Raw genomic sequence first — 16,337 nt, forward strand, 5'->3', positions numbered from 1 at the left:
ATAATCTCTCCACACAGCTTTTACACATGTATAAACACTTTCTATGATGCTTTTAAAACACTTACAACTGCCAAGTTTCACAAATGACAAAACTGAGACTTTAGTGGCATGATGCATTAAAAAAGACCTTTTTTTTAAACATCGATTTAGCCTGTTTTAACATTGATTTATACCTTTAGACTGATGTCCTCACCTCCAGCAGCTCTCCCTGCACTGTAGCCTCCTACTGCTAGTCTTAATTAAGTATAAATTAGAAATGAAAAATGAAAACTATCTCCACTGTTTTCTCTTCTGGTTCTTCTGTCTCATCCTCTGCATCTGTGTTTTCAATTTGTATCTCTTCTACATTTCCGTCGTCACTGTCTTCAATCTCTTTTGATCTCTGTTGATCTTCCAGTGTTGCCAACTACTTAATAAGGAAAGTAGCTATTGATTGTCTTAAAATTTGATTGAAGTTGATAGATGACACCATTGCTTCATTTGCATAATTGATTCTAATGGACACTGTAGGAGAGAGGAATAACGCAGTGGGAGAAAGTAGGATAAAGAAATGCAAATTATGATTAGAACTGTAAATTAATTTTCTTCTGTTGATTGTTACTTTAGTTGTAGTTGTCTTTGATCTACATTGTTAAATGTTAGAGTATTACCTTTGATCAGAAGACTGAAGGGTTGTGATATTCTAAATGAACGAACCAAATCTTTTGACTTGCCATAAAATGAACGATAGGTTTATTTTTATATTAATTGTGGCAATGATGTAACATTTAGATTTACATTTCATAAACCAAGGCAGAAACAGCGGCAGCTTTGCACTCAGTGGGTGTGTGTCTCCTCTCTGCTCTGACTGGAATTTAACTTTATTGTTATTGCACCTAAAAGTACAACGAAATTTGTTTTCAGTACAAGCTGTCTAAGATCAGACATTCAGTAGACAGAGTGTTACGCCCTTTCATGTCACCAAACATCCCAAAAAAAGTCACTAGATTTGTTGCTAGTCGCTTTTGAGAAAGAAAGTCACAGAGGAGTTGGAAAGATTCTAGATTTAGCGACAAGGTCGCCAAGTTGACAACACTGTCTTTTATCTCTTTTGATCTTTGTTGATCTTCCAGTGTTGCCAACTACTTAATAAGGAAAGTAGCTATTGATTGTCATAAAATTTGATTGAAGTTGATAGATGACACCATTGCCTCATTTGCATAACCTGAGGTGTGTTTGCAAGAGAGAGACACCACCCACCTTACGTTGCTTCTGATTGGTTTATATTCTGCGGTGCCTTGTGGAGTTGGCTAGATTTAGGCACATTCATTTATTGATTGGTCTGGGATGGGTTATTTCAGTCAGGCAATAAGTGTTTCTTGAACTAAGGCAAGTCACGAGGAAAAAAGTTTGTCATTATGAAAAAAAAATACAATAACGAAAGGGGAAAATATAAGTGTGAGAACCTCCTATTTTTTCTACTGCCTATTTTTCAAATCTGATTTCACTTAACAGCTAATATACTAGTTACTATAGTAAATAAGTCTAATTTTGTCTCACAAATAAAATATTTTCTTTCTCTTAATATTGTAGATGCCTTGTCCTCTCTGTGGTTAAATAAATAAACAGTGCCACTATTTGGGGAAGTCTTGTATGTAAAATGTTAAATATAATATATTTCAAAAGAATTTGAAAGAACCAGATCAAAATGTCCCACTTGTATTAAGAAGAATAGGCATCTTGTCTTGGCATGTTGATGTACCTGTCCTGTTGCATTCCGCAGCGCCACCAAGTGGGCTTATCAAAGAAGAATACATCCATGACTGTATTCAAATGGACCTCCCACCTGGCATGCCATTGTCTGACCACCAAGCAACGCTGAAGATGCCCCCTCCAGACCCCTTTGGCCAACCCCTGCCTCCTCCACATTTGTCCTCTGAGCCCCATGGACCCCCACCAGTCACCAGATACACGCAGCTGCCTGTCTCACCCAAAGGTCAGACACCAATCTGCTCATGGCAATTTTATGAATTATTTTAGTGGTAGTAACAGACAGACCAAAGCCATGTCTTAGGAGGAGGAATATAATGCTAACTTACAAGGATGTTCAATGATGAAATTATTTAAATAATTGTATTCATAAGGGGGAAAAAGTGCTTTGTTGTTTGTTCCAGTGGAAAGCTTCATCTGAAGCCTTCTGAAAATGTCATTCTCATGGTAATATAAGAGTTTAATTACTCAAGTTTTTCCTTTCTTACATCATCTTCTGGGTATTTTGTTCAGTGTTTCCCCCTAACAGCCCCACACCCTCCATGGTTAAATGAACTTCATTTTATTTTCTACCTACAACAACAGAAGTAATTTAAAGAATCCTTTCATAGAAAACAGGTATTTTATTCAACAAACTGGGGATGAACAATATATTTTTTTCAAGCTGATACAAATAACTTTATGCTTTTTAAGGCTGATTACCGATAACTTATTTATATCTATTATTTTTTAAATAGATTAAAGTGTAGAATGTGCACATTCGGGGTGCAGCAAATTTTTGACCATCGAAAATATTTGGCCGAATCAACACTATTGAAACTGGATGTTGTAACGATGTAAGCAGGAAGCATGCACTTGTCTGGAGTGGAGGGGAGGCAACATGCGATGTGGACGTATTTCAATATATCAGCCAAAGACCCGCAAACAGCGATCTACAAAATCACCTGAAATCCAAACATCCCGATCACCAATCTGATTATGACCGCACAGAAAAATAAATTAGCCCTTAACGCGTTGACTTTGTCTGTGGCGGACAATTTTGAAAAAACAAGAACGTTTCCCAGTAATTTTACAATGTTCAGCAAGCCATTCAGTTCGTGGCCTCTATTTTTTATTGTAGTTTATACATTGTATTTCTTAATACCAGTGGTAAAATAATATTTTCACAATTTGATTATTGTTTTATTCTTTGAAGGATAAATAGTAATTTGTGCAATTTTAATGCCTTGATTTTAGTGAGGTCAGTACAAAGTCATAGGTAATAATAATTGGCATAATACCGGTAATTTATTTCTGTTTTGGGGTTTTTAGCTTTGGTTTCCTGATTGTCTGTCATTTTGGTGCATCCCTAGTAAGGCTGCAACGGTATTGTAGATACCACGGTTTTGCGGTTTCAAAGTCTTCACAATGATGTGGTGATATATGACGGTATTAAACAAAAACCGAAAATAAACAACATCTCCCAGAATCCTTTGCGCATACGCATGAACGCCATCAGCAGGAAGTAAAGTTTGTTGGTTGTGACGATCTGTCACATCAGGCCTTGTTATGTTTCCTTAGTTTATGCTTATTTTGGTTCATTTTCCTGCATGACTGGCAGCCTGGCCACACCTGGTCATGGTTGCTAATCAGCTGGTTGCTATTTTTGCCTGCCTCGGCTTCCAGTCAGGGCTTGAGGATTGTTTTGTCTGGGTCTCCTTTCATGCTGTTTATTGCTTTTGTGCACTTCATGCCATTTTGTGGACATTAAAAATCTCTTACCTGGACATCTTCCTCCTGTGTCCTGCATCTTGGGGTCACAAGTACCGCAGCAATGCAAGTATATGACAGAATCCTCGAGCCAGAAAGTGGCCTCGCGGAGATTCCTGTCGGTGACGTGGAGCCGACGTTTTGGACCGCACATTTCCTGGAGGACATGAAGACCAGGTTTGTGCGGTTCCAACCCACGGCAAGCTCACTCCTTCTTCCTCCTGCACGGCCGTCGCAATAATTACCACACTTAAATGGTAAATGGGTTATACATGTGTAGCGTTTTTCTACCCTCAAGGTACTCAAAGTGTGGAAGCCGGGGATCGAAACCCTCAGGTTGCTGGCACGACCGCTCTCCCAACCAAGCCACGCCGTCCCCCACTTACCACAATAATAATATTGTACAAAGGCCTTAATACCGCGATAATATCGTACCGTGAGATTGTGGCACCGTTACATCCCTAATCACTAGTGCACACCTTTTTTTTGCGGCTGGCTTGGGGCAGCTTCTTTTGCAGCCTTTGTGGGCTTTCAAAATACTATTGCTGGCGTTTCAGGTGGCTGATAAGGTTTGATGTGTCAAAGCTGGATGTTTTTTGTTCTCTGTTTGCAGAACATTTGGTGTAAATAGCACGCAAAAGTCTTCCTCTAAAACAGTGAAGAAATCCCACACAATCTTTGGCATGTTTGTTTACACTAAGCTGAGGGGAAGTTTATGACAGTCCGTTTACAGAGCAGCAAGAAAAGGTGTGCTTGATTTGCTCCCCCAAACCCTCCTACAGCACAGTATAAGTAATATAGCCTCATTGGACTGTTTTTTGTTTAATCTCATCCATCCATCCATTTTCTACCGCTTATTCCCTTTGGGGTCGCGGGGGGCGCTGGAGCCTATCTCAGCTACAATCGGGCGGAAGGCGGTGTACACCCTGGACAAGTCGCTACCTCATCACAGGGCCAACACAGATAGACAGACAACATTCTCACTCACATTCACACACTAGGGCCAATTTTTTAGTGTTGCCAATCAACCTATCCCCAGGTGCATGTCTTTGGAGGTGGGAGGAAGCCGGAGTACCCGGAGGGAACCCACGCAGTCACGGGGAGAACATGCAAACTCCACACAGAAAGATCCCGAGGCCGGGATTGAACTCACGACTACTCAGGACCTTTGTATTGTGAGGCAGACGCACTAACCCCTCTGCCACCGTGCTGCCCTTGTTTAATTCTATTAGAGCTATTTTTTTAATGTTATCATATTTATCGGTGTAATGTAATCTGTCCGATATTTATCATGCACCCCTAAAACAATCAAATGCTATGTTATCTTATTTACATGACAACAATATCACTTATGTCTCTATGTGGTCATGTTTGCAATTCATATATTGTCGTACGAGGAAATTAAATAGATGTAAATAAATGACAGTTCTCTATTTTGAGTTTGTGGACTAAGGAGGATGTCTACTGTGAACTTTTGTGAAATGTAAACAGTGTTCTCCATACAACTGCACTCCAACTGGCGCTAGTGGGATGACATTGTCACCTAATGTTAATTACAATAAAACAGAATTATAATTTTAAATATAAAAAAGGTATCAAATGCAAAGGCATTAATAAATATACATTTACATTCCCCCAGATTAGCAATATACATGTGGCACTGGGGGGCGTGGTCAATATGACATCATTATATATTTAGTATAATCTGTGATGATGCCTGTATTTTCTGTAAAATGGCTAAAAAATGTTATATATACATTTAGAGACAAATCTGGTATAAGTAATTAGTATTAACATATTTTTTCTCATACAGTGTTTTGCTGTATTTTTCAAATGTTGCTGCTTACTGTACAATCATTTTTTTTAGGTTTCTAGAGACTTCTCCAATTCCTTCAGTGACTTTTTTTTTTTTTACTAGAAACGACTAGCAACAAATCTAGCATCTTTTTCCGGTGTTGTTGGAGACTCTACTCCTGTTTTAGAGACTTTAGTTACAGTATGTCGCTCCGTGTTCGTAACGAACAGCGAGAGCTGCAACTAGCCTGACGGCACACTTGCTTTGCGTTGCTGCTCCTACCTTTATTTACACATTGCACATTTTGTAGATCGCTCTCTGCAGGTATATCTTGGATATATTCAAGTATGTCCACATCGCTGAAATGCTGCCTCCGCTGTAGACAATCCCGTGCATATTGCCTAAGGCATCACAATTCCCGTTTTCGACAGTGCTGTTTCGGTGGTCAGTCTTTTTTTAGCGGCCAAATTTTCAGTGCATCATTATTCAATAGTGCACAAATAATAGGCTACATATAATCCATTCATATTGTAACGACCTGCTGGTGTTAATATTTATGCTCATGTGCTATTGATGTTCAGAGTTCCCTGTGATCGTGAACATACCGTGCCTGAAAGGGGATTGGTGGAGAATGAGGAAGTGTTGTTTTGTGTCTGGTGTTGAAGCAATGAGACGGACGTGTGTGCAAAGGACGAAATACATGTTGGAATTTGGCCGGTTGTTAACATAAGCTTGGCAATAAAAGCTAAAAAGAGCGTCAGACTTTTTGTAATTTCTTCCGGAGGCTACAATACAATATATTACTTTAATTTGTTTAAATGTAAAAGAAACCCCTCATTTGTAAGGTGTGGCGGCTTTTATTTTGCCGTTGTGTGTTGCCAAGATTAAGTACATGTAGGGGAAACCCTAACATTGATACAGTATACAGTGTGCACTCGATTATCACATAAGTTTTGTTTTAGGACACTTTAAGCACTTCCTACACTCCGAGCGAGTAGATTAATTTATCTTGTAATGACAGCCAGTAAATAGCAGCTTGTAGCTAAGCTTCCACTACAACTACAATAATAAGCAGCTTCCTCTAGGGTTCTGTGCCTAAGAAGGCGCAGAACGTTTCGACAACACTGTTTCAAATTTTAAAAAAAAAGTCTTCTCAAAAACATCACAGCTGGCAGGAGGCTTTATGTGGCTGAGCCAATCAGCCGTGATTGGTCCACTATCAGCCAATAGTGGGCCGTGTACGATGTCTTAGTCCGCCATCAGCTAATGGTGGGCCGTGTACATGTGGGCGAAGGCTTCATTCTTGCTGCAATAGACGACTGGTAATATCAAATCGATGTTATAAAAATTGTTGTGTATAAAAATACTGGAGGTATAGGTGTAGGTCTTAAATGTTTCTGTGGCAAACAGCCACAAATAAATAAATGTATGGGAAACAATGTACAGAACTGTGGAGAAGCAATTGCAATACAATCGGCTATATAAGCTGTGTGTGTGCAAGCGTTTGTTCACGTGTTTTATCAGTGTATTGATGCTGAACCCAGTCCCCCCAACTCACCCAGACACACTGCACGTGTGCATCCTATATGTGCCTGTAGAGGAACGATTGTAATACAGTTGGCAATGCTGTGTGTGGGCATGTGTGTGCATGCATGTCCCAACTCAAAAAGCTATAGACCTAGGGGAAATACTGTTGTTTATCTATCGTTCCATTGACTTTAATAATTTGGCTGAGAAAAAATTAAGTCAACTCAATGCCACTGTAGACAAATATGAAACCATAAGAAAAAATGTCCTCACAATACTAAACACGAAAGCTTAAAAGCAATTATCTGGCTCTTGATGTTTATGGCATTGCAGAGGCAAAATAATAGCTGAGACTAACAGACAATTTAAAGGTATTTGAAGACCAGGTGGACGAGTGATTTGCTTGTGTGTTCTCCTCGTCAGTGTCAGGTTCTGGCTCCATGCTGCCTCTACAGGGCAGTCATGTTGATGGCCGCCCTCAGACAGCATCGCCACAGATTCCAGTCATGTCTCAAGCACCACCTCGTTCCCCGACTCCCAACCAACCTCTTCCTCAGCAACAAGGTCCTCAAGCCCAGCAGAGTCCACACCCACAGCAATCCTCTCTACCTCCTCCTCATGGACAGAACGGATACAGCAACAATAAACACTCACAGAGCCCGGCTGCCTTCCACAGTAAGTTGATGTTGCTGAAAGAGATATACTACAAGTACTGAATTAGATGTTTTTAAATCATGCCTTTATAGAAGAGAAAGCTGTTTGGCAGAGTGCAGATCTCTGCCAAAGTTGAATATCTTCACTTTAATCCACATATTCCTCAGAATTCAGTGTGCTCTTCCTCATTGCACAGTGGCCTCGTGTTTAGCACGAAAAAAAAAATAAACTCACCTTAACACAGAATCAGTGGGCCCCTTGTCCTTGTTTCCCTTCAACTCATTTTGTTAGCTTACCAATGATATAGAGGAGCCTCAATCTTCTGCTCGTGCAATTGTGTGTTGCACGAACAGAAGTGGGGATTCTATCAAAATAAGGCTAAATTTCATTCTTGTCTGAGCCCTTCACCTTCGGTTTTGCACATTCATGTCGAGCATTCTCCTTTAAGGTTAAGGTAAGGGCTAAGTGCCAAGGGGTGTATAGCTTTCGAAACGAGTGTGGTCCCGACCACACTTGAAAACAAGTGTTAAGAGAACAAGGCTGAGCAGAGAGCACACAAATGTAAGTAATTATAACAGGGTATTTGCGGGGTATTAAAAAGTCTTAAAATGTCTAAAATCCAATAATTGGAAATTAAGGCCTTAAAATGTCTTAAATTCTATCAAAATGTCATGAAAAGGTCGTAAAAGGGATATATTATGATTTTTTTGTACTTTTAAAATGCTTCCTTTTGGTCCACATAACATGTAGTGATGTTTTTTTGGTCAACATTTTGCATAGATTTTGTTCTATAGACCGTCTTCAAGCTGCTTTCTGACCGTCTTTTCAAAATGCGTAGTTTTGTAGGCGGTCTTATTTACGTGCCGAAGTCTTCCTTTCGGCGTCTCAACCCCGTCAGCCTTGTTTTAGTTTTTAGCGCTTCCATATCAAGTCTACTGACAGATATACAGGTGAAACTGGAAAAACTTTGAATATTGTGTAAAAGAAACTATTATGTGATATAAACTCATTACATGCTAAGTGAAATATGTTAAGCTTTTATTTGTTATAATTTTGATTATCATGGCTTACAGTTTTTGAAAACCTTTAATTTTCTAAAAAAAAATAAAAAAATTCATAAGCTGTAAACCATTATCATCATGATTATATCAAAAGAAGTGTCGAAAAATGTTAAGTTGGACATTATGAGCCTATGTCATATATTAATTTCACCTTGTAATTATAATCGCTGGTATAAACGAACCTTTGCATGATATTCAAATTTTTCGAGTTTCACCTGTAAGTTTGAACTATACGCTACTGCTTTGTATTAAAAATGGCAACAACAGTCGATGCATGTGCATGTACGAGTCAGTCTGTCCCACAACAAGAGGATAGGAACTTATTGATTACAACGTGGTAGGACAATGGAGGACTCGTGAAAAGTTCTTCAAGTAAACCTCCACTGTATATGTAGATATTCGCTGACGTCACCAATTGTAAACCGTCACAAATTCCAAACGGCTCGTTCGGAGGATGTAGGAAGGACGGCAAGATTGTTTTAATGCCTCCCATGGTTTGATTTCAAATTTTCAAGACTTATGCAGATTACAAATACACAAAAAAGGGGACCAATAAGTAAGAAAAAATGGTTTTGCATAAATAGGGCACCTTTAATACAAATAATTTAAGGTTTTAAAAATATATTAACGTTATGTTTGTTTAAAACAAATGCATACATTTCAGCCTTCCTTTTAAATGTTTAGATTTTTGAGGCCACAATTCATAACTAAAAAACAGAGCTAAAGTACCTCCGCAGTCAGTTCAGAATTTATCGAGCACAACCGTCAAGTGTGCATACGTGAGCCATGATGGTGGCGTCAGGCACCGCACATTTCCACATTCAGTTCAGTCTTGATACAACTCAACGGTGCCGTGAAAAAGGGCGTACACCAGAATTTTTGCGCATACGCACGCTTAATACATGAGGCCCCAGGTGCGTTTGAGCTGTGTCAAGTAGCGAAGTGATTATGCCACAAATAGATTTGGCACTACTTGTTAGGTGGCGGTACAAATTTGTCTGTGGCGATCCGTCAGAAATAAAGTACTTTTTGGAAAGTACTGGGTGTGGCATGTATGGCTTGGGTAATTACCGTTGGAACAAAACACTGAATATGTCACGTTCGCTTTTCTGCAATTCAGCAGTGTGGACAGGCAGCAGCACAGCCGCCTACACTCCAATTGGACCCCTGCAGAATGGTCGTGGTCATCAGCAAACTCCCCTTCACCATCCAAACCAACATTGTGAGTTGTGCTTGACAATCTTTACTTTGAAAACATCTCCATTCTTACATGACCTTGTTGTCCCGACTTTGTATAATTGATCAAATAATAGTGTAGTACGTAGTGTAGCCTCCATTTTTTATATAGGTATGTATATTGATACGGTCACTAATATCTGTCACTAATGTAATTTATTGACAATAGAATCTTACTCTTTGCATTGGTAATGTAACAGCATGCCTCTGAAACTATATGTCCACCACCATCATAGTCAGCACTACTTTGCATTTTTTTCCTTACCCCACTTCTAATATTTTCTCATTTACAGGGTCTCAGCATCACGGCTCAACCTCTTTCCCACCGTCTGTATCCAATCATCCAGGTTAGAGACATCCACCGCCACTAATGAAAAGCGTAAAAGTTACACCTTCCTTGTCATTGATAACTGTATGTACAGCGTTTCGTCGCGAGTGTTACGATACAAACCCCTCTGTGAAAGTGAATTTCCGTGAAGTAGGTACACTATTTTTTTAAAGATTCGAATATCATATGCATTATAAGCCCTTCACACAGCTTTTACTAATCTTAAAGCACTTACAGGCTACACCTACACTCTAAAACCTACATTATTTTAACATGAAATAAAAATAACATTAAATGGATACTCAAAGGTCAATGTACTCAATGGTGTAGTCAATGATACTCAATAGTACTTTGAAATCCGCGATGCAGAGACCGCAGTGAATGACCTGTAAAGTGGGAACACTACAGTGGAAGAAATCATTACTTGAGCCCCTGCTGATGTTGTATGTTTAGTTTTAAATCAAAATTATTTGTATTTTATTGAGTGATATTTAATTTAATATTAGATCCTTAAGCAAATGGTTTCTTAAAGACGTTTCTTGTGGTTGCTCACCAGGTATGTGCACATCTCAGATCGGATTTATAAAGCCTACACATATTCACTGGCTCCATTTTTGCCACCGGCTTTAAAATTCAGTTTGAAGTATTATTCTGCATGTGCTAAGACAAAAAGATAATGACTTCGTTGAAAAATATTTATTGATTAACTGTGCAGCTCATTAGGCCACTATAAAAGTAATAATATCTATTAAACGTTTGACCCTTTAAAAGCAAGGACAAGCAAAGTGCTGATAAAAACACATTCAAAATAGCAGCAATAAAAACATCCAACAGATAGCTTTGATAGAAAATATCATTTTATGATGATGATGACCTGTTTAGAAAGCTGCACACAATACAAAGTTTAGCTGGCGGAGTGTGGCTAAAATGATAGTTAAAGATGTTTTCGCACAACTCCTCTCCATTGTTAGCTGGATAGCTTACAAGCTAACCCCTGTGCTGTCGACATGCCTCTGCTTTAAAATGGTCCCATCACAGACGTATTGCCATGAAAAGCAAGGTTCGCTTTGCAAATTGAGCAAGTTACTAATGTGTTTGACGTGTTTACGAGGAAATGTTCCCATATTGTCAATGTTTTCACTGACTGTTGTTACAATGGCCTCAGCCATTTTTCCCTTCTTGCTGTTTGCCAGTCACCAAAACACCAGTGATGACGTCATCGACTATTATAGACAAATTATTTCATCGGTGACAAATTTTATTATAGTTTTTTCTACGTGGACTTATCGCTGCAGACCTACTTGAGAGCACTGGTGTTAGGAGTTGAATGACTTAAGATTTTTTAACGTCGACTCCTAATGAAATTCAAATTGAAGTAGACGAGTCGCTGATGAAATATATTTTTCCCCGTCATAGATAAAAACAGGACGAGGGTCTCATGCTAGAAAATGTAGCAGCAAGGTGAGGAAGAACCAATTGCAGGGATCAAGGTAGAAGCAACAGTGGACTGCAGCTCAAAAAAGTCAGGATCACATCATACAAAACATATTTGAAAGTCTAACTGACAAAAGCACAAGAAACTAAGAGAACCGCTATGAGCATGAGCTTGGAGGGGAAACTCACTACACAGGACATATGATGACTGTACAAAGACTAGACAGCAAACTGAAAACTAAATACACTGTCTAACTAGACCACTGAATACACCTGTACTAGACGCAAGAGGAAGGAGAAAGCTGATTGGAGGAAACTAGGGTCAGGGCAAGATACAGGTGCAACACAACACACGGGGAACAAAGCAGAGGACAACCAGAAACAGATCATGACAGATGGAATGCTTCGCAGCGATCTGTATTCACTGACAACAGACAAATCAAACAGCAGGTATATCCCCAACAAGCTGTGAATGAGCTTTAACATCAACTTAATTGTTATTTTCAAGCTATGTTTAACCTAACAAGAATATACACGTTTTCCTCACATGAGTGCAAAAGAAAATACTGTGAACAACAAGGGAGGCTGGGGCTTGTGGCTGGGACAACCATGTAATGTTTGCCCAACTTAAGCCATGTCCACAAGGACACGGATACTTAAAGGGGATCAATGTTGATTCTAATCTACATTTAACACACTTCTGTGTGGTCTTGATAATATGTATAATTGGATATGCTTTGTATAAATCTAGCTCCACATTCTCATTTATAACCCACTTTCTGAGTCTGTATGCAATCGGTTCGATTGTGTAGGTGTTTTCTTTAGATTGCAAATGAACCCCTTTATGCCCCACCCTCTCCAAAAGTATCATAATCAATCTTTTGAAGATGCACACTCTTAAATAAACCTCTTACAGACATGGTTGAAAGTAAACTTCATAAACAGTGTATGGAATACCCATTACAACATGGCGTGCAATGCCGCATAAATAAAAAGCTGCATTTACCAGCTTTTATTACACTGAATGTCGCCAGTCGTCGGCATTATTGTGCGCATGCAACAAATAAATGAAAATAATACTTCATACTAACTTCTCTTGTGGTTTCCATCTTTTGCATGTACTGGTGCATGTTGACAAAATAGTCCCGTGTAAAATGTTGTAAACAAATAAACACGGAAGTATTTATTTCATAGACATTAGAGCAGGCTGGACGGCGTGAGATGAGTAGGAATGACATGGGACGCTGCATGCAACAGTCTTAGCAGAGTGAGAATAAGGCTGGATGACCAGATGGCCACATAAGTACGTCCACCACACTGTACACTGTACATAGCATAATACAAAACACAGCTGTCTGAGACATTCAAAACTGCGTGTAAGCTCACCCCAGAATGCATGAAAAAAGCCCCGCATTTACTATAAGCCGCAGATATATATGTTGTCAAATGATGTATTTATGGCTATAGATTGAGTTTATTTCGAACATGCATACGATTACAACATCATACATCACAATTTCCAGTTTCTCTTTTCAACATGTTCGAAAAGGAGTAGGAGTTTATTTTATCCTACCCCTTTTCCATTACATAACAATTTCTAACACTTTTGTTCACTTCCTGTTCTCAGTTTATTCACAATATTTACACTGGAAGATTTTGTAAATGTATTTACTTACCTTAATTGTTTCCAAACAGTGTCTTTAACACGGCAGTAAAAACATTTATCGTCATAGACCCACTAGCTGCGGAAGCTAGCTCTCCAAGCTGCTAAACAGATCCAATAACTCCACGGTGACATCTTGGTGAATTTTGAGGAATTTGTGAATCTTGAACAATACAAATGTTGGGGTCTTGGTCAAGGTGTTGACCCCAGGATGCAGAGAAGGGAGGCAAGGTTGAATTACAAAAAGGAAAACATTTAATTAGTCAAAAAAGGGATAACAAAAGGCGATGGGGCAGAAGCGCACACCATGTAACACAGACAAAAACAGGTTCCTCAGTGGTCAGCAGGGAAAACGGCCAAGGCGCACTGAGCACAGCAAAAGTCCTACAAATAATCTTCTTTACTTTAGGGAGGCTAGGAAGCAAACACAAAGAGGTTAGGGATTTCAGGACTAAGGAGCGACAACGTACAAGGACTGGCAAGGTGAAGCAGGCGCATGAACATGAGGAGTTCAGGAGACAATAACCGGCAAGGCCAAGCTGTCAGTGACGAGCCTAAATACTAGCGGGCTAATTAGTAGCAGGTGTGCCTCAGGGTCCACCCCTCGCCGAGGACGAATGAACTGAAGACAAAGGTGCAGACATCACAACAAAGGAGAAGGCAGAATAATGATAAAACACAACAACAAACAGAATGCCATTGTAAGTTAATAGTACTAACACAGACACTCGTAAATGTGTTAGCATATTAGCTAATGCTAACGACGCTAGATTTATTACATAAGGATAGCCTTTACAAATATGCATAAAAACACTCCTACAGACATCACACATGAGACAGTTTATTAAGTAAGAGTTGTTTTAGTTATATTGTAAAACTTACAAACGTTGCTTGGAGTGATTAATTAAGAATCCACAAGGGTAGAAACACTATAACGATTAAATGATTGACAACACTTGTACTTCTGGTTCAAAGCTTTAAACATCAGAAAACACTGTAGGCCAGGGGTGCCCATTACGTCGATTGCGAGCTACCGGTCGATCGCGGAGGGTGTGTCAGTCGATCGCCAACCAGGCCTTAAAAAATAGACCTAAAACTTAGCGATCATCAATCTTCAATATGACATCACCTTCATCACTTGACTCTATATGTGTTAAACATGCTTATATTTTTATTAAACACCTTTAACATGTTATCATTAAAATGTCTGTTTCGTGCGTGTGCTTGTGCGAAGATGAAGTAGATCACCTCGACTTGGTCATTTGAAAAAATGTGTGGGCACCCCTGCTGTAGGCATTCACCCAGCAGTACTTGCAGTGAGCGAACTCTTCCAAAAGATGGCGCCGGAGCACAAAAAATAACGCACAAGTCTAGTGTCTTTGCATGTTTTTAATGAAAACTAGTTGCATTATGGCCGTCTGCAGAAAATAATCAATAAATTAGCTGCACCGTTTTATAAGCGGCAGGGTTCAAAGCATAGGAAAAAAGTAGCGGCTTATAGTCTGGAATTTCAAGTATACATGTATCCTTAAAAACTGAGATTTTTTAAAACGCCAGCCAGGGTGAAGCGTTTTAAAAATTCAGTCTTCAGCGTGTGTGGACGGTAAAACCATTTGGTCTGTGTCATAATAATAATAATAATAATGGATTAGATTTTATATCGCACTTTTCTATTATTAGATACTCAAAGCGCTCACAGAGAAGTGGAAACCCATCATTCATTCACACCTGGTGGTGGTAAGCTACATTTGTAGCCACAGCTGCCCTGGGGTAGACTGATGGAAACGAGGCTGCCATTTGTGCCTACGGCCCCTCCGACCACCACCTATCATTTATTCATCATTCATTCACCAGTGTGAGCGGCACCGGGGGCAAGGGTGAAGTGTCCTGCCCAAGGACACAACGGCAGCGATTTGGATGTCAAGAGGCGGAGAGCGAACCTGCAACCTTCAGGTTTCTAGCACGGCCGCTCTACCCACTACGCCATACTGCCCCTAAATATATACAGTATATAGCGCTTTTCTATCAACTAGATACTCAATTATGTTGTGCTAAAATAAATAAGCTAAATTAATAATAAATATGTTTTTTAACTAAACTGTCAATAAAATTAAAGTGCAAATGAAAATACAGCTTGACCACTTTAGTCAAAATGTTTGCGCTTAAGAAATTTCCCTATGACATTAGCGCCAGACTTCTTCTGTTTGTTTTATATTGTCATTACAACTAAGTACCGCCACGGCCTATACAGACCACAGCTTAAAAAACAGATGTATTACATTCTAAGGGGCGCTCGCAGCCCAACGGCATGGTTAACTTAGACTTAGAGACTTAGACATCCTTTTTATTTCAAGAAACACTGCGATATAGTATATGCCATCAACGTGCCGGGGACCGTCTCTTGTGAGCTGATTTTTCATGCTAATTTTTTTGCTGTTATTTTCTGCCACACGTTGAAAGCCGGTTTATGAAAATAGTACATACATTAAACTGGTCCCTGGTGGAAAAAAAGGTTGGGGACCCCTGATGTGGTTTTCACTACATCTGGTAAGACTAAACCAGCAGGGCTGCGAATCTTTGGGTGTCCCACGATTCGATTCAATATCGATTCTTGGGGTCACGATTCGATTATAAATCAATTTTTTTTTATTCAACGCGATTCTCGATTCAAAAACGATATTTTTCCGATTCAAAACAATTCTCTATTCATTCAATACATAGGATTTCAGCAGGATCTACCCCAGTCTGCTGACATGCAAGCAAAGTAGTAGATTTTTGTAAAAATATTTTATAATTTTAAAGGACAATGTTTTATCAACTGATTGCAATAATGTAAATTTGTTTTAACTATTAAATGAACCAAAAATATGACTTATTTTATCTTTGTGAAAATATTGGACACAGTGTGTTGCCAAGCTTATGAGATGTGATGCAAGTGTAAGCCACTGTGACACTATTGTTCATTTTTATTTTTTTATTTTTTTTTATAAATGTCCAATGATAATGTCAATGAGGGATTTTTAATCACTGCTATGTTGAAATTGTTACTAATATTGATACTGTTGTTGATTATATTCATTTTTGTTTCACTACTTTTTGATTGTTCTGTCTCATGTTTGTGTCTCCTCTCAATTGCTCTGT

At 39.1% G+C, this 16,337-nt stretch overlaps 1 protein-coding gene across 2 annotated transcripts in view; it reads left to right on the forward strand.

Annotated features, from left to right (window-relative positions):
- The window catches only part of smad10a (SMAD family member 10a), a 70,542-nt gene that overhangs the window by 34,543 nt on the left and 19,662 nt on the right, over positions 1-16,337 (forward strand). Inside the window, exons 6-9 of one of the 2 annotated variants that reach the window (XM_061966802.1) lie at positions 1,763-1,975; positions 7,244-7,495; positions 9,656-9,757; positions 10,065-10,118. In XM_061966802.1, the coding sequence (XP_061822786.1) occupies positions 1,763-1,975; positions 7,244-7,495; positions 9,656-9,757; positions 10,065-10,118 (621 nt within the window). The remainder of the gene's footprint in view (positions 1-1,762; positions 1,976-7,243; positions 7,496-9,655; positions 9,758-10,064; positions 10,119-16,337) is intronic. The other variant, XM_061966804.1, reaches the window with a different exon arrangement.

This window comes from Nerophis lumbriciformis, linkage group LG11, assembly GCF_033978685.3.
Source record: "Nerophis lumbriciformis linkage group LG11, RoL_Nlum_v2.1, whole genome shotgun sequence".
NCBI lineage: Eukaryota > Metazoa > Chordata > Actinopteri > Syngnathiformes > Syngnathidae > Nerophis > Nerophis lumbriciformis.